The sequence below is a fragment of the Amblyomma maculatum genome, chromosome 4 (assembly GCF_055883805.1).
Source record: "Amblyomma maculatum isolate TAMU_Amacu chromosome 4, ASM5588380v1, whole genome shotgun sequence".
NCBI classification, from domain to species: Eukaryota; Metazoa; Arthropoda; class Arachnida; order Ixodida; family Ixodidae; genus Amblyomma; species Amblyomma maculatum.
Window position 1 is genome coordinate 40421025 of NC_139347.1, and position 25070 is coordinate 40446094.

Genomic DNA, 25070 nt, shown 5'->3' on the forward strand with positions numbered 1-25070 from the left:
CGCATTAACTCTACGCCTTGCTCTTAATTAGGGTAGCTATATATTCTACAGAGGTGCACCGTCGATTTGTTTTGTTTTGCTATTTCGAAATAGAACGTAGAGGATTTTCTTGAACCTTGCGTAGCTTCTACGAGAACCTTCTTGTCCAGGAAACGCTCCGCACATTGTGAAAAAATAAATAAATAAACACATTGTAATGAACAGGAATGAATATTATGCAATGTGGTGTCACCAACGCGGCATTAGCATGCTTCGAAAGGAGTAGGGATGATACTTTTTTCTTTTGTCGTTTTCGTTGACACTCCTAAATATTAACTGTCCTGGAGGGTTATTTTTTGCCTTGCTCTTATCACTTCTTTGTAGTTTCTTCGTATCGTTGAATTGAAATGGAATGCGATATCCGCTATAACCTCGTGACAAAAGTTCGTTTGCAAAACGAAAAAAAAAAAAAAGTACGAAAAGACTGTTACAACTGGCAACGATGTCCCAACTTGCAGTCATTCACCCCTTCTCTCCCATTTCTTTCACATTCTTTACACTTATTTGGGCCAAAAATCTGTTGTCCTCTATACGCTTGATGACGGCGCACAAGGCTCTCTTCCGCAGATAAGTGGTGCCCGTTGATGTATTTGTCTTTCAACAGTGAGAACGTCTCAATAGTAGGACAGGAAAGACATTGATTTCTCTAGAAAGGTCGTGTGTCTTATGGTAGAGTACCCGCCTCGCATTCGGGAGGTACCGGGTTCGATCCCTTGTGCCGCCGGTTACCCACCGGTTTTTCAATGGGTACAAGCTTTCTCCCGGCCTGGTGCTCGGCTCTTCTGGGGTGAAATGCTTGAGAAAAGGTGTCACAGCCTAAATAGTTGCGCCGATGTGGCAGTGATCCGTTCCGCCATCGGACAACAATAAGTCCGCCTCGAGAAAGACGATAAAGAAGAGGTCCTTCTTCCTTCCCACAAGGTCGGTGCTCCTATTCCAGGGCTCCGCTGAGCTTCGCTGCTCGCTGGGCGTGCTGGATCAGACCTAGTTGGCAACCCAAATCGCCGCTGGAGAGCCTCTCAATAATAGTACACGATAACCAGTAGATGGGGAACATATAGTTTGTGTGCCCGCCCAGCAATTCGGCGGTAATCAGCTATCAGCACTATCAGACACGTACATTTCAGAAGCGTTTGACTACCACTGTGACAAGGAGACACCAGAAAAAAAAAGAGACAAAATGCAACGGAGGCACGAAGAAAGAGGAACAGGCGATCTTTTCGGTTACCTTATCTGCTCCGTGGGAGCTTCTCCTACCCGAGTCACGTACCAAGGCGGAAAGACGGTCCCGAGAAGACTGATGCGCACGGGAGGAGAGGGAGGTCTCGTTTGTGTTTTAAGAGGAGGAGGACGAAGGGAGATTCGTTTGCTTTGGCCTCGGGATCCGGTGGAACCGTCACTCAAATCACCCGGAAGGTCGGTCCTGCGACGACTCCGAAAGCGGGCTCTACCGCCATAGGCGCCGACCAGGGGGTCCGAGTCGCCACGCTCGCCTCGCAGAAAATGGGAAGATTTTCGAGAAAGGAACAGCGTTTTTCTATTGTAATTATTTCAATTTCATTAAAAAGCGCGTAAGGGGATCCGTTGACCTGTATTCGGTGTGCTATTGGGAGCAAGAATATGTAGCGATTTCTTATAAATTCGCAGCATAAATCAGACGATTTATCTCTACATCTATGAATTTTGTACACAGGGAAGTCTGCGGCGCTTAAATATGGCAAAGAAGAAAACCAAGGCAAACTGGGCGTGGCTTATCTTTATGACGAAAAATACCAGCATCTCTTTCTGCGAACGGATGGCGTAGGTATAGGGGCTCCGCGCATACGCGAGCGATAGCAGAAAAATAGATGACGATATTTAAGCGCCCAGATACTTGAGCCAGGAGCCGTCTATAGGCGATATTGCAGATGCGATAAAGGGACTATACATTTTGTTATCTGGCCATCGCAGCGAAAAATTTTTATACGAAGCTATATGCGGTGATATACGCAAGTAATTAATGTTGTCACTGCCGAGCTTCTGTCCTTGCTTTATCCGCTCCCCAATACTCAAGGTCTGAATAAGACTATCAAATAAAACCACGTGCTTTAGCGCAAGGTAAGCAGCATAAGCGAGAAAAAGATGTCATAGCAACTTCGAATCAACTTTTAGTTAGCATACATCCGCCATGCGCGACGCCGAAGCTTTTACTCGTAGTCCCGTGGAGCAGTTGTTGCGTATAGTGGCGCCTTTAGAACCGACAAAACACGGAAGACGCACTTCGCGTCCTTGCTGCACGTTTGCATCTCCTTTCCAACACAAAACAACAACAACAACAAAGAAAACATTGAACTCAAGACGTGCACTATGGGAAGAGATAGCAAAAGCTGAAACGGGATAGTAGAGGGGAAAGAAAAAAGAGAAGGGGTGTAAGAGCTAAGAGCTGAAACAGCGCAAAGGGAGCGCTCTGCCGTCGCGGAGGCCAAGAAAGCGGCGGGAAAGGAGCTGTGATAGATGAATAAGTAAACGGAGGCAGTCCATTAAGAAGAGGGCCGTAATAGACGGAAATTAAAGGGAAGAGGCTGCGCCCTCTTTTCGCAGCATTCGCCTTTCTTTTTATTTTTTCCTCCTTTTCTCCTCCTTCCCGCCGTCTCCCTCCCCGTGTCTTTGCTGGCTTCTTCCCGTTCCTCGCTCGGCAAACGAAGATTTATTCTCCCGCCCGTACCACGCGCCGTCTCTTTGGGAGAAAAGGGAGAAAAAAGAAAAGCGCTTTGCGTGCCCTTTCCTCCTTTACACTTTCGCCGATCTTTGGCGTTGGTCACCACGCTGCGCCGTTTCTTCCCTCCATGCCTTTGTAGAACTGTAGAGCATCTTCCCTGCGACCAGCTTTTCCCTTCTCGTTGGTGCGGCGCAGGGCGGAAAGGAAAAACGGGAAGGGGTATGGAACGGGTCGCCCAGTATTTTTTTTTTCTCACTTGGTGCATCGTTCCTTTTTACTCATGCGAGGCTTAGAGCGGTGGCCTTTAGCGCTCGCTATACTGCTTTCGTGTGCTGTCTTTTCATCTTTACACCCCACCGATTCGGAAGCGCTGTCAGATTCTCCGCTCAGCTGAGTTTAATTTTTGTGCGCCTCAAAAGTGTCGTAATGCAGTGTTCAGGGGCTCTTGCTTAACGAATAGAGTCCATTTGTCTTTCCTCGAAGACAGAATCGGATAGGCTCAGCCTGGTGCTTATAAAGAACGATGGAGGCGAGAGATATTCATCCTCTCAGGTAATAAGCGCGTTATTTAGGTAAAAAAAAAAGAAATTAATTTTTTTCTTAAATAAGACATATCCAATACTCTGGAAAGCCTGCTCATTAGTTTCCTAGAGCAAAACGCATTAATGTTTGTCACAAGAGCGTGCAAAAACATCGCACAATGTGTAGCAGAGACGAGAAATAGCAATATAGAAGCACTACCATTTGTGAGACGAACACACTGAGTATGATGGAATCATGTTTGTTTAAATTATGTTCATGCCTCCAGAAATAAAAAAAAAGAAAATATATATTATTGGTGGCCAAATCTATTCGCATGAAAATTTCGGAGAGTGCCGTACCATCCAATCTCAACGTAAGCAGCACTAGCTGCCCACTAAGCATAATAATTCCAGCTGTGAACTTAACTCTGCTTAGATGCAGTAATGCTAAAGCTTTGCGACACCTGTCATGCCGCCTGCTGAGTTATACCGATACTACGCTAGCGGACCTCGGCCGCACTCGGCCAGATGGCTTATGTGTATGGCGTATTAATTTGTCTAGGTTAAATGAAGGAATGGCCCAGATGAAACTTCACGAAGACGATGATGTTGACAACACAGCACAAGAGGGTTTTGCAGTTAGAGCTTGATAAAAACAACGGTGTTTACTGCAGAGCGCGACACTGGGTTCCAGTTTTACACGAGGCGTGATCAGAAGTCTGGCAGAGTTGGTACATTTCCACGCAATTAAGAAAAAATAACTGCGGCGATTTTAGTACAGTGCTTTCGTGCAAGGGCCCGGGTAACTTATCTGTTCTTTCTGGCGCGTGTTCGAAAGACAGTGCAGGGAATGACCTCAGATCGTACGAACACACACTCTCCACAATTCCTGCTCACGCTATTCATGAGCCAAGAAATGCTTTCGCACTATATATATGCACACCGGTTGCGGAATGAAGTGTGCTATATTGAGTCGAATATAGGCTTCTCGAGTTGCGAACGCGGCTTCTGTGGATCTTAATGCCAGTGACTGCGAACATCACAAAACTAGTGAAAAATGTCAACTAGTAAGCTGAACAACTATATCTTCCGATAATTAAATTTTAGTCATTGCACTCAAGCGCCTGGTTGCAGTTGGAGATTTGTAGCTGGCCGTTACCAATAACCTATAATCTTTCAGAATTTCTAAAATATTGCCTATCCTTGGAGCTGTGGGTAAACAAATTTCGGTCACTGATTGCCGCACAAATTCTCGCACACCAAGAAACGCCCTAGTGAATGGCACTAAAGGCGCCAATGTCCCATAACCTTCTCTGCGCTTGCATGGGCTGAAGCAGCGAGCTGCGGCGAACGAGCGCAGTCGGGACAGAGGTTATTGGTGAAATGGCACTTGCGCTATGGATTGGCATGGCTGGAGGCGTTGCTGAGCGTCAGATCATTTTGACGGCACTCGTCTTATGGCGCAAGACAGCCACATTTGTTAAGCCACAAGGGCGAAGGTAAGCGCGTTTTTGAAATTCTAAGAACTGATGTGGCGATATTAGAAACTGCCGTATAAAAATCTCTTACTGCAACTGGACGCCTAACCAGAATAGATTAAAAATGATAGATATCAGGCATTAGTTAAACAGCGTACTAGTTAACATTATGCACCTGTTTTCTGATGTTCGAAGAGAATTAAGTTATAACAGGAAAATATTTACAGATATAGCCGGGAGTTTTTATCCGTGGACAATGTCTTCATAGGTCCAAACAGAGCTTATTAAGGACTTTTGACAGGCAATAATGGACCCGGAGTACAATTCTCAAGGTTGAATAGGCCACCGTAAGCGTTGCCTTTATTAAATTATATTGAATTACAATCACTACAAGGTCTTTACAATTCCATTGTTCCTGAAATCCTCAGCAGGTAACTACACATTTCTTGAGCGTACACCGGCTCCCATGCAATTTCGAGACACACGTATCGCTTCTTTTTCCACTGTCCTAGCACGTAACGTTGCCCCTCTATGCAGTAAACTTTCTGGTAAACCAAAACGCACAAGCCTGCTATTCGATATCTGTGCACGCGCATTTGTAAAGAAATACGAACACAGAATTGTTCGCCGCGCAGTCTCTTCCGTGCGCTATGCCTCCTCATTACCATTCCCTCAGCTCTATATAGGGACGCAACGGGAGGCAATCAAGCTTATCGCCCCGCGGACTCGGAACGGAACGCACAGCCAACAAACGCCGCCGCTGCCCTCTGCACTCGGGGTCCGCTGCTATATACCGCGCCCATTGTCGACACTTACATAAGTACACACGCGCCAGTCCGCACGGTTTGGCCCGGCCTCCCCAAAAACCGCGCGAGCTTTTCACCCATCTGTCACACCTGCTCACAGCGCTTGGTGACGGGGTGCCCCGATCCGCTAATCCGCGTACCCCCCCCCCCCCCCCTCACCCTCAAAGCTACCCCCGATGACATCGTATGAAGTCCACCCTCCCCTCTTCCCTCCTATTCGGCTAACGGGATTTCACTTACTCGGGCAGCGTCGCATAACTTACTTATGAAGAAGGTTAAACAGAGCCGCACACACTACACACAGGTGATCACCCCGGCGTGTCGAGATATACGTCTCCATCGTAGCGTAACGCACCCTGGTGGCGCTCCCCTTTCCCCTCCTGTATACAGCGTCATGTTTGAATTACTACGCGAGCGCCAAAGACTGAGAGACGGGAATATCATGCCTGCGGCTATTGGCATATGATAGGACAAAGGCGTACAGTCCGGAGAACTGCTTCTCCCTTTCTCTTTCTCGCTGTCTCGCGTGGCTTTGTCGCGCGTAACGCGTCACATATGCCACGCCGACGGAGAGGGTGCACTAAACCATCGAGTATTCGACGCAAGCAACGCGCGTATACGTACGTCACAGTTTTTGTCAATCCGTTCCCTCCACATCCCTGCCAGAAACTTCTCTCCGTAGACCGGGTCAAAATGCATGGGTTTCTGCGGCGGGTGATACAGAGGGTGCGATGATGTTACGCATAAGGGGGCTTTATGCTGTACGGATATATTTTTGTTTTGTTCTGCTTGCAAAATGAATGTCCGTCATCGTATGGAATCGAACACGTCTTGCTGTTAGGGCGCTTTTATATTTTGCCGGTGCAGTTGGCATAATCATAAGAACTGAAATAATATGATAGTCAACGTGCGCAGCCTTTATGGTCATTCTTGTTTTGTTCAAATAGGCTTCTTTCAAATCGTAACGTTTTGCCGCCTCCAGATATTCGTAAGAGAATACAAAACAAAGTCAGCAAGGGTTGAAGAGGAGCCTCAATCTCTTAGTGAACTTTTCGAGCAGAGGAGCTGCCCGTCGAGATAACTCATCACGTCGAAACGATGGCTGGCAGACAGAGACTTTCCCTCAGACTTTGTTAAGTTTGTTTTGTGTTATCGAGAACCCCTATTTCTGCCCAGACTTTCTACCGTGGATCTCCGGAAACTAATGTTTATTTTCCAAGCATTGTTTTCCAGGGATTATTAGATGTTCTACAATTGATTTTCCAAAACTGGAGGTAAATTATGCAGCCTCCACTGTGGAGTGATTATCTGTACACTCATACGTCGTTAATATATACGTATCTCTGACGACTTGACTTTTTCGTTTGACGGAGCGTTTCTTTTCCTCGTGTTTCCTGTAAGTGCTTCTTTTGATTCTACGACTTCATTTCATAAAACCTTTCGACACTGCAACCCGTTTCTTTTTTTCAGGAATTTAGTGATATAACTTAAATGTCGACCAATGCCTTAACTAATTATTGCTGGGGTGGAATTGAAACGAAGCTGTTGCAGGCTGCGAATGGATAGCCCTTTTATACAAAACTGCCTGCAGTGATCCTTCATTACCAAGAGGTTAACGTTTGCTCTAAGTCAAGCTCACCTCCACTCATTGGAGGTGGATGCGAGTGAATTACCATGTATGGCACCGCACACAATTGTCCAGCTCCAAGTCCTCATCTGTGTAAACTGCGTTACACAGCACACTCATCAAAGCAGAAATTATTCAAGTTGACATCGTTGCCTGAAACTGGTGCCGGGCGCGGCACATATAACTGGTCAGGACGCGGAACGGAGTGTATACGCGCATCATCACCGACAATTTTATTTTAATCACCGGCTCTAAGCAAGAGGTGATCACGAAGAACAAAGTAAGCGTACCAAAGGCGGCACAAAAGTGGCCGTCAAGCACGCCAGTCAATATGCTCCGCTCTGCGTGCCACCGGGGCAGTTTATTAAGCGATCGTTTATAGCGGGACCTCCCTCTGCCCGCAGAGGGTCTCTGGTTGAACGCGCCATTGTTGCCGCCGCAGTTGGCAGCTTAGGTGCGGGGACTGAAAAGGGCACTGAATGCGTGAAACCAAGCGTCGCGCGCTCCCTTGCGGAGCCCGGTTTCGCGACAAGGAAGAAAAGGAAAGGAGAATGAGGGGGAGAGTGCTTGGTTTGAGTTGTGCGCCAAAGGTTGTGTAGGGGGGGGGGGGGGGGGGGGCTGTGCTTGGGGTGGTTGAGCAGAGGGTGCAAAAGAGGGGGACGAACGTCTAGTGTACTGTACTCGTCATCAGACAGAGGAACGATGACGGGGGAGGAGGAGGGGGAATGCAGAACGGGCGAGGGGGCACAGTAGGTTGAGAACATGGCTTCCGTAAGGTCGATCAAACAAGACTTGAAAGCGACCCCGGTTTTCGCCCACTTCTGTTTCCCCCTGTCGGGCTCGGCGCGAAATAGTCATCAGTGAACCACCGCCACACATCTGCCACTTTCTAAAGGTCCCAGGTCCCGCAGACTGGCTTCGGACAAGCGTAAAGCCCGCCTGCAGCGTGGAGCATTTAGAGCAGGAAAGGATCAATGGAACGCATCGGAGAACGGAGTTGGCACTAAAAGATGACCTGGCGACCCACACACATAGGGTCGCGAGAGTCGATATTATCGCGGTAAGCATCAATTCTAGACTCCTTAAATACGGTCTCCGACTGAGCAGCGTATACTTGCTTGCCGTACAGTACAGCATAGACAGGCGCTCGCTTGAGTCGCCGCATCGTCCCTGTCTTCCCGCTGCGCTCGTGTCGCGTTGCGCGATGCTTCAGATAATGCGATAGCGCACGACGAAGGGCCAGCAGAGCAGTCTGTCGTGTTCCCCTGCGCGGCGCCCAATGGCGCACGTGATTAATGAACCAGGAGGGTGAGCGCTCACAAGATGCACTCATTCGGTCTTTGAAAACACGCTCGAAACACTCATCCTTTGAGTGGCATGTTTGCATCCGGAGGGGGCAATAAAAGGTAGCAAATGTAGCCATATGTAGCCATTCTTAACAAAACTTACGCTCAGGTAACTAGGTTTGACCGGGATAAACCTCACCAGTTTTGGTTTGTTTGTTTCGCTCGCTAATACTGATTTGAACTCTTGCGTGCCATCTGTGGATGCACTGTCAGAATCAGCTCAGTTGCCCACTACGAAAGTAAGTCAGGTAAAAGGCTGCAAACGGCAGCGTGGAAGACATCCTATGAACAGAAAAAAAAAAGAAAAGATTGCATTATTATTTTTAAATTAGACAGGAAAACACAAGAATACGATTGGATATATGGATGCATGATGACCACCTGTATTCCGACAACTGTGAAGAAAATTTTTTGCCTGTTTCTTATCATATGGCTGACTTTCGTTTCATTTCCTTTTCGCAATTTTCCTTGTACTTTCTCTTCATGCAACGGACAACTAGCGTGACCTGACAACGAAAACGAATGCAATGGTCAAACTGAAAAAAAAAAAAAAAAAAAAAAAGAAATCGATTCCGGCAAACTTGGGCTTGCAGAAGGGCCTGCAGTATGGAGACGTAACAGTTCAGCGCGCAGCTACCGTAACAGCGTACTTCTACCTGCCTTGCTTTTTCGTATGCAGAAAACAGCTGCGGATTGGCTTGTGGGCCCAACAGCGGCAGCCTCAAGAGTCCCGCTAGCAGCAGGAGCAGCAGATGGCCCCAGGCCACACACGCGACACCAACCCCGGTTCGCGCCGCGTGCACCAATCAGGGGGCCCCTTGTAGGGCCACGTGTCGCACGTGCGACATAGGCGCCGAGCGGCGGAGGTCCTGCGCACTAACGCGTGTTGTCGCGTGCCGCGGCCACGTGCTGCTTGTGTGTGCCTGCGGCGAACGCCCCCACCAGCGCTGCCGCTGCGGCAAAGTGTTTCCGAGAGGACGACGCTCGTCGTTCGACGTCGTCCGCTTGTCGCGGTCAGAGATGGCAGTTTGATTACAACTCGGCGCACGCCGTCGCCATTGTCTGAGGGACAAGCCAAGTGCACCCTGGCTCTTGTTCCCCTGGCGAACTGTCGCCTCTAGTTTGCGTGTGCGGCGAAGTGAGCGCAGATGTGCAGCCTGCGTTAAATAAGGCGTCATTTGGTGTTCTGCTGACGCTGATGCTTAGGCGTCCCCTTCGGATGGGGACGTTTGGGATACGCGGCGCTCAGTGATTCGGGGGCATTCGGCGAGGCTGCCTGGAAACCAATTCGCGTGTTCGTAGTTCTCCGAGGCACAGGCCCAGCTGGTGTGGTTCGTATCTTCCGGTAGTTCGAGTAATCCGGCTGCAAGTTTTTAGGTGTGAATTATGGAAGTAAAATTGCCGTGTATTTTTTCCTTCGATCGCTGTCTATAAGAGTCTTCAGTAAAAAAACACTGAGAGAAATTGACTTGGGAGATTTAGTTTAAGGGGTGGGGAGCACACTCCACCAAAAAAAAAAAAAATAAATATTAATTTACACTGGGAGCCTTCTTTGTTTTGAATGCGACTTCTTTATAGAATTTTCGTAAACCCTTTTGTTCGTCCCACGTTTGACGTGACTTTATTTTCGCAGCGTTTGGAGTTGGGGTTTGGAAGAAAAATTGCCATTCCATTGGGACTGACTCGTAGGTTACATTAGTCTGATTCAAGCGGCCATCAACGTTAGTGTTCTTCCTATTTCTTCTCCCCAAGCGGTTACTAAACTTCGTATACTTCTTACTTCCTCCATTGTGTCACATGTCCTGTACGCTGACCGCCAACCTGTTGCTTGCTGTCATTCGTTACTCGTAGATTGGCCTACGTGGATGTCCCTCATTTGGCTCCTCGCAGCAGCGGTAGCCAAGTCCTCTCTCATCCTTTTCTCTCTGCCCTTGCCGCACTAGCGGCCTATTACTCTACCTCCGGATATCTCTCGCTTGAAGTCCTCTCCATCATTCACATCAATCAACATTTCCATTCCCTCCTACCTGCGCCTCATTACTATATTATCTACACTGACTGCCAGGCGGCTATCCATGCTATTCAGTCCAACTTCATCAGTCTACGGAGCTTGAGGACGCACTTGCTTCGCTGCAGCCTTGCCCCGTCCTCTTCCGTTGGATCCTTGGGTACTCGGGGATTAATGAAAATGATTTGGCTAACCATGATCGCTCGTGAAACTTATCCAGGCACTGTTGATCCTCTGGCCCAAACCACCGGAGAGCGGTTCAAAGCTGTCTCTTCGCGTCACCATAAAATACTAATCCAGTGCTCTCCGTCTCGAACTTAAGCTCCATCCTGACTCTCATCCTGGTCGTTCTCTGCGAGCGACTCATGCCATTTGACAGATGCTCTTGAGCACTGTAATCACACTTGCATGGCTTTATCTTTGCAAATTTTGTCGCGCGGTCATTTATGTTACAACTGCCTCGCCCCTTATGCCGACCTCTCCGACTGCCTTTAAACTGACCGGTTAGTTTGAAATCGGGTTTCTCCTCCCCCTTCCCATACTTGTCAAACAAAAATAACGCAGGGACAGGGAGGGATGAGAAAAGACACACACGCCCCTGTCCTATCCCTGCGCTATTTTTGTTTGACATGTGTTACCAACAAGCCCAAACTACCACCTTAATAGACGTTCCATGCTGTTGGTTTGATTGGCTCGCAGCTGAAAGTGTAGAACAGCCCCTGCTCGTGCAGCAAGCCATCGAAGTCCCTATAATCTCCTGAGCGTTGCGCCCAATAACATGTTTTTACCACCACTATTAGTGCTCGTACATGCTCAATTAAAGAGAAAAAGCATGTCTTCTCAGTTATGTAATTTAAGTAGAAAATAATTCCATCGCGGGCGCCGTAAATGAAAATGAAAGTTATTACAAAAGCAGCGTTATTCGCCGAATATGACAAGACAACCAAATCGCCCTGGAAATCACCCATATGATAGTTAGCGAACCCAATTTTCGCTCTAACACTTGCTCAGATTTAATCCTGTACCAGTGAAATTGGGACAAGAAGCAGCATAACTCCAAACACCGTGCACAGATGGCTCCGGCATGACAGCGGGATCTGTCCGCGTGATGGACGGACGTCCGCGCTCTCTCCTCCATCCACTTGGAGCGCGGGGATGACGCTTTAATAACGGGCCCTGTTTACACGCCACACGGTCGACCGTGTCGCTCGACTCTTCTTCTTCCCTCGCCCTTCGTGACAGAGAGGCCCCTAGCTACGCTCGCGCTCTTTCGGGGAAGCACACGCTTTTTAGGCCTCCCTGGCGCGCGCTCTCTCAAAGCGCGTCCGCTTGTCGTGCCGATAGAAAACTGAGCACTCTCTTAGATTGAACCTGCTGCTGATGCTGCAGCTCTGTCCGGCGCGCGAGCTGCACACCGAGCATGGCCCGCCGCTTCCTTTTCTCCTTCTTTTTGTTTCTATACTTCCCGCGACACCCTTTCTGGACCGGTCACGTGTCGGTGGCCGCGTCCCTTCCCACTCCACAAAGCATCCCCCTTCACTTCACCTCCCCGTAGTACGGCTGAGGGGAAGAGGGATACGCACTTGTTATTTTATTATAAGCTCGTTTATCTCGGCCGGCTCATCAGTGGAAAATCGAGGAAGCATGCAGTTCCGAGCATGCAAGGGAAGCGAGTGGAAGGCGGGGAGAAAGGCCGCTGTAGAGGCAGGGGTGTTCCATACGTGTCTGTGAGTGCGTGCGCATGCATAGCGCCCGGCTGGCGGGATACCACAAACCAGTCGGGCTGTGGTGGGCGGTGGGCGGCTGACACTGGTGCCGCGATGTGTAGTAGCGGAACCATTGGCTACGGGGATAAGAACACAAACAAAAGACGTAAGGGTGGGTTACAGAACAGCCGTGCTTCACCCCATCCCCTCTTTCACCCCCGTCGGCCTTTTGCTCTCGCGCTGTGCACGGGAAGGACGTTTAGTACGGTTGGGTGCTCACCGCGCGCCTCTCTTGATCTCGAGCTTATTTCATTGCGGCGTCACTTTTGACGCTTTTCGCGCCGTCCGGTGTCTTCGTAATTTCATACCCACAAATGGCTGTCTTGAAGAAGACTGGAAGGGCCCGAAAGTGTCTTCTCTATTTTTGGTTAAGTCTTAGTCGATTGGTCCCGCTTGATAACTCAATAATATAACGATAGTTATAACTTCTAGAATGTCAAGAAACATATTTGCTTTTTTTTTTTTCAGTAATTTTATGATGCTTATTGGGAGGAGCTGCTTCTGTAACTAAATTTCTTTCACCTGGATGTAAACTGAACCAAAGAAGCTTTCCCTATATACAGCGGCTGCAGCTGCAGGGAAGCGACAGCTGAGACCTGTAATTAGTTTTTTGAGTACAAGGGCATGCATAATTGAGAGATGCATATTTCAAGATTAAAGAGAGGGAAGCAAGGTGTGCACCAGTGTTATTACCGACGTCTTCGAATAAGGTAGCATGTAGAGCAAAATATAATGCGACCACCTTTGTGGAAAACTCTTAGTGCATTCAGAATATTTTCGTAGAGAACTAGTGATGTACCACGCCAAAATTTTAGAGTCGAAATGTTGGCACTCAGGCAAATAAGTGTGAGTTTTTATAAAGAAATCAATACATCAGCATCAACAGACATCACAGCCGATTTTAATAGCTCATTTCACGCTTGGAACGTGCTTTTGAGCTATTGATTTCTGCCTATAGGAAGCTTTGGATAGATGACCATCCCCTCTCAATTTCTTATATATAGCTGGAAGCTTTTTCAACCTGTTTGGTGCGGAAAAGATCGCTTATGATGCAGGCTGAAGTAGCGGAAACCGCAAAAGGAGCCACTCTATTGTTAACAATTTCGGGCACACAGTGTGAGTGGCCAGGCACCTGCGGCGGCAGCTGGAGTCACTCATTCGAGAGGCCTGCAGGGCACAGTCAACCGGGGACGAGCCATCAGCCCCGGTGCACTATTGGTGCGCAGCGGGACGCGAAGCTTTTGAGAGAGATCATTGAACACGCTATAATGGTTTTCGTCAATGGCTCGACGTGCCCTTTCAAATGGCCAGCCGCGGGGTGCGCACCACCGCGGCGTTTCAGGAGAGGCAGGCTTAACCTTTCGAGGGTGCTGGGCCTTTGGCCACGATGAGCTCGAGGAGAAGGCAGTGTTTTGCTTGCTCTTTTAAGGTCGCTTGAGAAGTAAAACGATAAAAGCAAGCAAATGATTTTAAATATACCCTGCCGGGCGTTTAGCACTTGCAATATATGGTTGCAGAATTAAAGTCTCCCCTCAAACTGACATATTAGTGCATTTCTGCGTGGTCAGTCACATAAGCCAGTTTCTTTCGTCATGTATACAAAGCACAAACATAAGCAAAACTCAAAACACGCCACGTACTCCTTAGAATATTGGTGGCATACGCGACGTGTGGACAGCATGAATGAGAATAGATACTGTTGTGCCCAAGCTGCAAAAGTAGACGCCATGCCGAATAAAGAATCATAACGCACACCAAGACCTCTATTTGGCTATGTATACGAAACGTGGCTGCAGTGCCGTGGCATCACATTCTGCCACGAATCTCAGAGTCGATTCCACGTATGTGAGGATGCTTTCACACAATACCGAGAGTCACACTCCATCCGCTTTTTTTTTTTTTGCCACGCATCTACGTTAGCTCCGCAACTCGGCAGAGTTACATGTTAGAACAACGGCAGAGAACTTGGTATCTTCCGGGAGTTGCAGATATGGATGGATGAAGAAAATCGTACATATTTCTTTCAACCACCTACTGCACTACAGAATCGCGGCAGAGCTAGCGCGTTCTTTATAACATCACATAGGCTACACCTTGGAGTCACTCTAAAAGCAGAAGTTCTTACTCTATTCAGGTAGACATGCACGAATTGATTCCGATTCTTTTATTTAGCCATCAACGCAAAAAAGAGATATAGAAATGGTCACCATAAATGTCTATTATTTTTTCTTCTTAGAATTCCCTTTGGATACACAACATAAAGGGGGTTGGGAGACACGGGTGGCAAGTCATCATACATAGGCATACAAAACGAAAAATACCATATAGAACAAAAATAATTTCAAGGTTAAAAAAGGGGCAGCACCGTCACGCGATGAAGTGAAAACAAAACAAATTATTGCAGACCATGCACCAATAATCACAAATAAAAAGTAATGCACCAGCACAGGCAAAATCGACTGGAATAAATAAATGTGGCAAAATATAGAGACTAAAAAAAAAAAGAAAATATCGCATTGATATAAATGGACGAGATTTTCAGTAGAGAAGCGCCAGGGAAAGTGATCATTTGGAGTGATCATTTAATACCTGCCTTAATCTCGAGAGGGTAGACTTAGTAACGACGATTCTGGAAATAGTATTTCCTTCATCTATCGCAGTGAGAAGGATAGATTTATTTTAGGCTTTACTTGAACCGCGCATACGCTATATGCAGGACGAGTTAAGTAAACGGCGAAACGAGCGTAAATGAGCATGCAGCTAATTTTCCCGAAGTGCAGGGAAGTTTATAGATAGTAATGCTGTGCCAAGTAGTATTATGAAAAGTGACTAAGCGTGCTGCCCTCTCCTGGATGGCATTGAGTGGGTGAACCATATGGGCCAGAGGACGGTTCCATATTATTGATGCGTATTTAGCTTAGTGAGATAACACATTTTGAGCGCTTATTAAGAATGGATGGAGCATAACAAATGATATTTTGATGAGTCCAACTGTTCTGGAACTGCTAATAAAAAATTGAGCGGTGTGGTCCATCCAAGTTTGTCCGTTATCTCGACCGCGAGGTATCAGTGTTGTTTGTGACCGCGGCATGGTATTGAGGAAATGCGGTAAATAAATAATGTAACGCTGCGTCAAATGTACACGAGAAATATTTCGAAATATTTTAGTGCATTCTGAAACAATTATCTGCATTACCCAGTGTAGGAACATCATTACTGGGTTCGGTTTAGGCATTGTAATATTTTCTGGTCGGTGTTATCGGAGATGGGCGGATAATGAGGCGATCGTTCGCAAAGAGGTCTATGGATGACGAGATGGCACGTCACTCACGAAAATTAGGAATAGTATGGACCGTTTACAGAGAGTAGTTCCACTCATCCCTAGCAGGTGGCACCACTAGGACGACCGTCATTGCTGGCCTTCGGAACGCATCGACGCGCAGTGCGGACTGCTGCGCTGTGCGTCTTGTGTAAGAATGCCGGCAGACTTTTAAACACTGCTGCTTTGATGCAGATGTCATCTTTATTGTATAAGTATTGTGCGAGGAAGTAGAGTTAATGACCCTGTTGTTTACTGCGGAAGAACAGACTGTGTTTTCTACACAAGGTGCACATAATGGCCTCTCGGAGGTGTATCACAAGTTCATGTTTCTTTCTGGGACAAGAAAGCGCCTGTGAGTTGCATAGAAAGGCTATACCTCACACACCAGCTCATTTTAGCGCCGGAAGTAGCTATGAGAATGCAAAAACGACCCTGGCGTTTTCTGAGGAGTTGTATAATGCGTCTTGGCACTGCTGCCACGTTAGTTTCGCAGGGCTTTAAGAAGTACCTTGACGCGGCTATTAATGTCTGCGCATTTATAAGAATTGATTGTGCAGAGAGGCAAAATCAGTGTGGGTATGTCAGTGAATCTGCTTACTTTAATTATAGTACTGTTCCCAAGAATGCGTGATCGAATCCTGGCCTAGCTTGACGGCTGCTTTTCGATGGAGACGAAAAGCCAGACGCTCGCGTGTTGTGCAATGTCAGTGCACGATAAAGAACCCCACGGGGTGGGAAAACTGTCAGTGAATCTGCTTACTTTAAGTATGCACTGTTACCAATGATGCCGGATCGAATCCCGGCCTCGGCGGCTGTTTTTAGATGGAGGCGAAAAGCCAGGCGCCCATTTGCTGTGAAATGTCAGTACACGTTAAATAACCCTAGGGAGTGGCAATTTCCGGAGTCCTCGACCCATAGCCTGAGTCACTTTAGGACGTTAAACCCTAAAAACCAAACCAAACTTTAATTAGATAAGCACTACTGCAATACATGTAATAACTGCTGATTTTATGAAGATAATGCACGGGTAATTGATGAAATTTACCATGATAAGATTTTTTATATCCCTGCTGGCTGGGACTACCTACTGTGGGTTCTGAATTCCGGTGCAGTTTACAGTCATTTTCGCCCGAGCGCAGGTGAATGCCTCTGAGCACCTGATGCGGCCTTCGAGCAGCGTAATTGTCTTTTGAAACCAGGACGTTTACAGGAGACAAAAAAATATGTAATAAATTGTCGGGGATTACACGCGCGTCCATATTGAGCAGTAAGTATTGTGTACAATGCTAAATGGTGAACATTCATAATGCGTCTCAGCCAGCACGGTCTGAACTTGCGTTCGCATTTTGCGCAAGAAAATTTAAAGAAAATACGTTTGAGGGAATAATCAGTTTGCAATATCCAGTTTTACAGAAAACCGTGTTTCCCACAAAGAACGCTAGAGAGGGATAAAAAAAAAAAAACAAGCCGACGGCTGGCGGGTTTGCCGACATGTTCTAGCCAATGCAGATAGTTAGGAGGGCGCAATAAATGAACTGCGTGGTTAAATTAAATATTTTTTAGCACCTGCAAACACTATGAGCATTCACAGGAAGTTTTTTGGCTATCTATAAGCTCGTTGTCCCCAGCGATAGCGGGTGCGCCGCCCCGTGCAGCCGATTACCAACGCGCCGGAAGACGTCAAACCAGAAGGCCCGAAGGCCGGCGATGGCGGAAGGAAGTATGGCAGCGCCCATGCGCTCGCGCTGTAAAGGGTCTATAGTGGAGAAAAGGGGCAAAAAGAGGTCCATGTGAGTACTCCAGCGTTTTTTTTTTTCTTTTTTTAGCAGCTTCAAGTGGATGGCTCGCGATGAAGGAGAACTGTGAGCGGTCAATTAAAAAGCAGCGGTTGCTGGAATAGATCAGAGGGTGTGAATCTAGATGTATGCGTAGACGCAAAGAATATTTTCATGCTCAAGAAGAGATCACTGCGAGCCTACCTTACAGACTATTTTACGACCCTTGGAGAAACCGTTTTGACTGGGCTGTTAAGGGGGAAGTCGTCAACACTTTCTTGTGCTGCGATAACAGCCCAGCTCCCCAATATGGCAGCACCCTTCACCCCTTTGTAAAATCGTGTATAGCGTATGTTGGATTATTGCGAACGAGAAGTGACGCTATGGGCGTTGCGGAGTAGAAGGAAAGGATATAGTGGTGCTCCTTACCTGCACTCGTGCCTCGGTGAGGTCTGTCTTCATGGCGATCTCCTCGCGCGTGTAGATGTCCGGGTAGTGGGTCTCCTGGAAGGCCCTCTCGAGCTCCTTGAGCTGCGCCGACGTGAAAGTGGTGCGGATGCGCCGCTGCTTGCGCTTCTCGGTCAGCACACCCTCGTGCGCCGCCGCCGCCGCGGCCGCCGCAGCCGTGTACACCTTGTACGGCAGAGCCCCTGCGAAACGACAACACAACACGGCTGACCAAGAGGCGCGCACGCAGTCGAGGCCACCGATTTGCCGAGGATAAAAGCGCATATCTGAAGTCACAAATTCTTGCTGTTATCAGCTCTGTTCCCCTTTTGCGTGTAGCGACAACTTAATTTAAATAAAAAAATCATACTAAAATCCAAAAATCGAGAAGGACTTGCTGACGAAAACTGCGAAATGCACTTTGTGACTCACATAGGCGAACACGATAGTCATTAGCTAACAAAATATTTTAATTAAACAGTTTATTGCACGAACTTACTTATTCTGCGCAAAGACAGAGAAACTAGGGCGGCGACGAACATGGGACACTACTCTGTAGGGATCAGTAAATCAAATTGAGGACTGCCAAGAGGTATTGATGTTGGCGAAAATGCATACGGAGCCGTTCACTCTGGATTTAGTCTCCAACTTCACTAGCAGATGGATGCTAAATAGGCAACGGAAATGTATGACACCATTTTTAACGCTACAAAAAAAAAAACAACAAAAAAATAAACGGTTGCATCATGATTTTGATGCGAAATCACGTTATATTTTTGCTACCACTATCTGCCCACACTTCCTGCTGGCGCCAGTCATGAGGCAAGTGAGGATTTAGCCTTGAAAATTATCTTATTTCACGCGTGTTGACTATTATACTACAAGGAACACTCGACGAAACAATGACGTCTAGAAAATATAAGCTCTGCCAAAGGAAAAATGCCGCATTAAGGAAATTTCCTTTAGGTGAATGAGCGGCTGATCTTTCGTGATTGCTTATTTGGGACCTAAAGGCACAAAGAAAGGTGGATGGAACCCGTTGCTGTACCTCGGTGGCTTAGACGCTCTGCTATTGAAGAGGAGTTGCCGGGCTCGAATACGACCGCGGCGGCTGCTCTTCGATGCAAATAACACGGAGTGGCATCCGTGTGCTGTGCGATGTCAGTGCACGTTAAAGATCCCCAGGTGGTCGAAATTATTCCGCGGCCCTCCATTGCGGCACCTCTTCTCTCTTTCCTCTTTCACTCCCACTTTCCTGCCTTCACTTAAGGCGCGGTTGAGGTGTTCACGGAGGTGTGTGAGAGACTTCGTCTTTCCTTTCCTATAAGCCAGTTCTTAAAAGAGGAGCAAAAATGTTCGCATAGATGCCTACGTTTTGGCAGACTGCAATACTGTGACACGAAAACACGAATAAGCGTGAAGGGCAATATCCTTAAAATAAAGAACTTAACACTTAACACATCGCTATCTTGTGTGCTTAGATAGCCGAAGAAAGAGAAAGAGAGGCAACATATTGATGAACAAAAGCGCGTGCAGCAACCCATTTCATCCCATCCGGTTAAAAGTGCAGAAACCTATTTATTATGCTTATATTTAGATTTATTGACAAAGAAAGCTTTCACAATCTCCCGCGCTTTTTGATACACGTGCCTGAAAGGTGCAGGCAAAAAGTGACAAGGCACGGATTGTCCGTGCAGTTTTTACACAGCGCCCTGTCCCGTCCTTTGTCGCGCTGCCAAAAGTTGTGTTTCTGCAATGCCTGCCAAAGGAACAGTGTATCGAACACTAGCTACCAATATAGACCCTCTAAACTATGAGCGCTTCTCTTCACATTGCGAAAACGCTGCGGTACATGAAATTCACTGCCAAATTTTTCAAAAGCGTGTTACAAAGAACAACTGGACGCAAATCGCGAAACGACTGTACAAAAATTTCTGACCACAGAAAAAAAAAAGACAATCTTTCATTGTAAGGAGACGCAGGGATCTCGGTTAGGGGTCTCAAATTGAGCGTGGAGACCGCGTCTTCCGCCTGGTCGGTTCAGTGCTCAGCGACGGCAGTTCGGGGTGCATCGATGGATGCCTCCTTCTCGGGCGTCGTGCTATGGGTGGAGTGCCTGAAGCGGTCGCCACCAACCGCGCTTCCGCGAACGCTGTTTTCATCCAGAGGAAATCCGAAACAGCGTTTTCACTCGCCCCGTGGCGCATTAGTGTGCTCGTCTCGTCGCGTTCTCACAGAGTTCACTCTTATTTCTGCTGTATATGAGTCTGCAAAACAGGCATTCGATTTTGAATTTTGGGATCACAGCTGCACTTTTCTTCGCTTTGCATAGGAACGCGCACAAAAAACAACGACGAAAACTCGTTGGAGCAGCATATTTTAAGAACTTGGTGTCTGTAGAGATTGGCCTGTTGACATCGCTTTTCAGTTATGTAATTTCCGCATTTGGTGATGCAACCTTAAACTATCTGGCTCGGACATTATTTGGTGATTGCTTCGGTCATGCAACAATCCCCTGCGCAGAGCGCAGAGAGAGCCGAGCCAACGTTTCGACAAGGGGACTTAAGTCTCCTTGTCGAAACGTTTCAAAAAGTTTGTGTTCTGTGGGGTTTAACGTCCCGAAGCGACTCAGGCTATGAGAGACGCCGTAGTGGAGTACTCCGGAAATTTCGGCTACCTGGGGTTCTTTGACGTGCACTGTCATCGCGCAGCACACGGACGCCTTGCTTTTCGCCTCCATCGAAAATCGGTCGCCGAGGCCGGGATTCGATCCCGCATCCTTGGAAACAGTAGTCGAGCGCCGTAACCACTGCGCCACCCCGGCGGGCGTTTCGAAAAAAGTGTAGCCATCTTCTTCCTCTTGTTCTACCCTAGATCCATACCATGAGTACGACCACGACCAAGGCCAAGGTTGGTAAAGATTACTAGTTCTAATTAGCACCAATTAGGCGTAATCAAGGCCAGGTTAGAAAATGAAGTCTGAATACGAATTGCCGCCATTACGCCTTCCTAAGCCTAACCAACAGTGCTAGGTTTAGTGAAGCGTAATAGGCCTATAGCTAAACCTAAACCGCTCGTTTTATAGGCTCTCGCCTGTACAACTTGCGCTCAGCTATGGCTAAGCAACTGCCGTTTTTTTTTTTTTTAGCTTGGTTAAACTTTCGCACATTATTCAGTTTAGAACATTGTTTGCGCAGCTTGTCTGTGTATACCTGCCTTAATGGCTTTTGTTTCGAGGTGGACAGTAACAAGAAAGGTCACTTTTGCGTGCAATTGAACATGCGATCTTTAATCCCCCTACCTCACTTAATTTAATCGAGTACCACATGCCTTTTTCTTGGTGTTTCAACAAACCGAGTTAAATTTAGTGCTTCATCTATATGTCAGTACAACTTCCTACTCTGTCTCACTCCTCTCTATGCCTCGAATCCGCAGATCATCAGCCAGATAGGTTATTCGGCAGGACAACGGATGTGTATTCAGATGCAGAGGAGTAGCGATGACTATCAAGTCATTCGAAATAGTTGTATATTGTGTGGCACAAAAAATACGAATAGACCCTTATTGCAATGAGATTGCTTGTGGGTATAGATTAATTTTTTTGCATTAGCAGAGTAAATAAATTGACACGAGAAGATACGGCTGTAAGCTTAATTTGTCTGTCACAACGCTTTCCTTTACACTAGCTTTATATGTGTGGTTTATGCGCGAGGTCGGAGACGATGTTTGCTTAGTATCGGTATGCTCATCGAATGTCGAGACTCAAGAACAAGCCCCCCCCCCCCCCCCCCCCTTTTTTTTTTCAGAGAGTAAAACAAATCTTAAAAAGTGTGCAGTGCTCCTCGGATAGAGTCAAGATGAGGCCTTTAAAGAAAACAACGCTCTTTTCAGGCAGTTCGAGCACCGAGCCCTCATTTTTTCAAAGACTGCATGTGCGTTACTTTCCCGTCGAGATCGCATCTCATCGCAAACGACGCGGAGACAGGCTATTCAGAAATGGTCTCGGCTCGGGAACGCCACAGACAACAATAACAGCAGAAAAGAAGAGCTAGCAATAAAACGGAAGTTGGTGGCAATCTCGTAACCGGAGTGATTTACGTGTTGGTGGTGAACCCTTTCCTTGATTGCCTCTTACTTCGACGCTCGAAACAAGAAGCGTTTACATGTGCCTGCGGCGGCGTCGTTCACTTGGAGGGCTAAACTAAGAACGATGGCGTTCGCGCCGCAAGGACTGCGGAAGTCTCGTCCGTCCTCTTCGTCGTCTTGCTTCTTTCGTTCCTTCCCACTCCACAACAACGCCGGCATCTCCAAGCGAGCGCGGGGGGAGACCGCGCAAACGATGGCGCTCGCTCTGTCGTTCCCAGAGGCATCAACAGATGAGATGCATTCCGTTATTAGGCCGCAGACAACACTTGCCGCCTCCTTGGTTCCCATTTCTCTCCCCCCTCCCCCCCCCCCCTCCCCTGCAACTCGCTGTGATCTCAAGATGCTGGTTGGGGTCTCTTGTCACGTGTATCGCAATGCAAATGCCGGCTACCGCGTCAGGGAAACGGCCGCTTTCTGGTGGGCGACTTTGGCGAAAATTAATGCGACCCGTATTTCCAGCTGTACAAGTCGTATGGGAAGGGTCGGGAAAGAAATCAAATAAAAGGTAGCTGTGAAAGAGATTTACGCGGGTCTAGAGGCATCGTATATCGCCGGGTCCAATGAATACTGATGACAGCAGCAGACGCTCTGTCACCTCTGTGAGAAATTAGCGCGTCGTGAGGCATGCTGCGGTTTTCCATCGCCAATACAAACGCACTTAGGGGTTCAGCGAGTGCGGCGAAAGTTTTTCGAGCGGCGGAATAAGTAAAACCTGCGCCCTCCGTAAAATAAATTTCTTTCGTTTTCAGCGCTTCGCTTTTCTTCGCCACGCCGTGTTTAGGGGGGAAGTTTGCTTCTGCACAACGTAATTATGTTATAAAATAGCGCCTAAGTGATGTTGCTTTAAAGGAATAATACAGACGGGACATTTGTATTCTTTTCCAGACTGAAATATTGCCATGCCACTGCGTGAAATTTTCTTCCGTTTCCTCGGTTTTCTCTGCAAATTTTCCGATTTCCCTTTCAGCATCTTGAGGGAGATTTCTGTTCAATTTTGTTTTTCAAGTCGAGAACACTTTAATAATTTCATTCCCTCATGTGCACTACATATAACTTTTGTATTTATATGGGTCATCTAGGGCTCACGGTGAAAAAAAAAAAAAGAATCTATTCTTCCACCTTGTTTAGGTTATTCGTATTTTAACTCTGGTTTGAGTTGCGCATTAAGTTACGCTCTACAAAACAAAAAAAGTAATTAACATTCACCTAGCATATAGGCTGGCCATTCCCAACTTTTCTTTTGAAGAGTAAAGACAGCGCAGATAAAAAAAAAGAGAGGTGGTACAAATGTAAACAGTGAAGACATTCTTCTCACGAGCATAACGCATTGTAAACTAAGCAACGGAATGTTTTATCCCAACTAGGTACAAAAATATTGGCGTAGATATTATCTGATCTGGTTTTTACAAGGAAGAACTAGGCATTTTATTATCAAAGCGAGTTAAGTTAATGCTTCCAAAAAGTGACTGTTACTGTTCAGAATGAGCCTTAGGATGAATGTAATATCTGCTTCATCATGAGTTTCAGAGCCTTACCTATCGCGAGAATCATTAAATTTTGCCATCACCGCTGTCTGTAGGAACTATACTGTCGGCAAACAAAAAAATAATGCGGTATTTGTTTGTATTGCAATACCAACCACAACTGTGCCTTTTTGTTTGCTTTGAGCTGCTTTTTAAAATAGACGCTCTCTCCCATCGACGCCTGATCACGAAATCGGCGGCCAAAGATAAAAAATGAAAAGAAAAAGAACGGGAAAAGAACAAGCTCCATCCCACTCTGAGGTTTTCTGCAGCCAAAAACATCAACACAGCGGACGGAAAAGGCGCACTGCGTTGAAAGGAAGAGAGATTGCAAAGCTCGCCATAGACGCGCGATGACGATGGCTGGAAGGGAACAATGCGCCGCCGCAAACTACGTGTGTTTTTTGGGGCCAGGCCAGAACAAAGGCGGCGTAGGAGAAGAACGCAGCTCTTCGGCGAGGAAGGGAGAGCGAAAGGATCGAGAGAAGACGACAACGCGAAGCCAGGCGATGCGAAGCCGGAGGATGCGGAGCGCGGATGGAAGAGGAGGGAGTGAAGTGGAAGATGCGGCACGAGGAAAGATGAGGTGGAGGAGAGAGGAGGGGAAAGGAGCGAGGCTAGGCTGCGAGGCCTGCGACGCATGCGCAGTTGGGTGCGACAGACCCCAGGCTCATTGCTCGGCGGCGGGCCCATGTCTGCGCGCGCGGATAGGGAAGGAACGATGGAAAACAACGGGGCCTTCGCGGAAGATGAAAAGGGTCCTAATCAAGTTAGGGCTCGGAGATCTCTCGGCGCCCGAGTTCTCTGCTCTTAGTCATACGCGCCATCACGAGGGAGGGGAGTAGAGTACGAGGGGAGGGGTGATGCCGTCCGCAGCCAGCCTCCTCTTCCTCCCTCCCCTACTACAACCGCTGCCACCTCTGTTGCTGCTGCGGCTTCGGCAACGCGGCGCACCAGAAGCAGCAACATCTCTTCCTCTCGACGAGCGTGTGTGCACTGCTAGCCAGTCGACGCGATGCGGCCTCGTATGCCGCGGCTGGTGGCGCTCTGCGGCGTACGTACTACACGCGGCTTCGGGCGAATAGACGACGGGGGAGAGCGCCCCACGTTTGCTCCGGCGAGCCTGTCGTGTTCCCAACGAGCTAGGAAACAGCGCAGGACTATGTACGCACCCTTGGCCCACGCGTAAAAAAAGAAAAAAAAAACGCAACAAAATAATATAAAGAAAGCATGGCGGGGTCCACGCGAGGGGCGGAACACTTGGCCAGATTGTTAGGGCACGGTGGCTTGAACTGACCTAACCACAACCGCTTGTCCGAGGACTGTCTGGGCGACGCATCTCGAGTTTGGTCAGTAAGTGGTGTGGGTATAGGACACTACTTCCCGAGACGAAATATATTAGCTGTGGAAAGAGATCCAATGATAGGCGGTAGAGATAGGAGCAAGTGGGCCATCTTTCTGGCGCTGTGGCGTCCACCTATCTGCGCCATTTTTTATTCACATCAAGAATAACTTGAAATGCGGGTAGTGCCACGAAATACCTATAAGTAGAGGATCGTGTTTCTGAT

The 25070-nt window shown here is 47.6% G+C and overlaps 1 protein-coding gene across 1 annotated transcript in view; it reads right to left on the minus strand.

Moving 5' to 3' along the window:
• LOC146190805 (uncharacterized) overlaps positions 1 to 25070 on the minus strand; it is a 91755-nt gene that overhangs the window by 25634 nt on the left and 41051 nt on the right. Inside the window, exon 3 of the mRNA XM_084599843.1 lies at positions 17816 to 18036. Within this exon, the coding sequence (XP_084455969.1) occupies positions 17816 to 18036 (221 nt within the window). The remainder of the gene's footprint in view (positions 1 to 17815; positions 18037 to 25070) is intronic.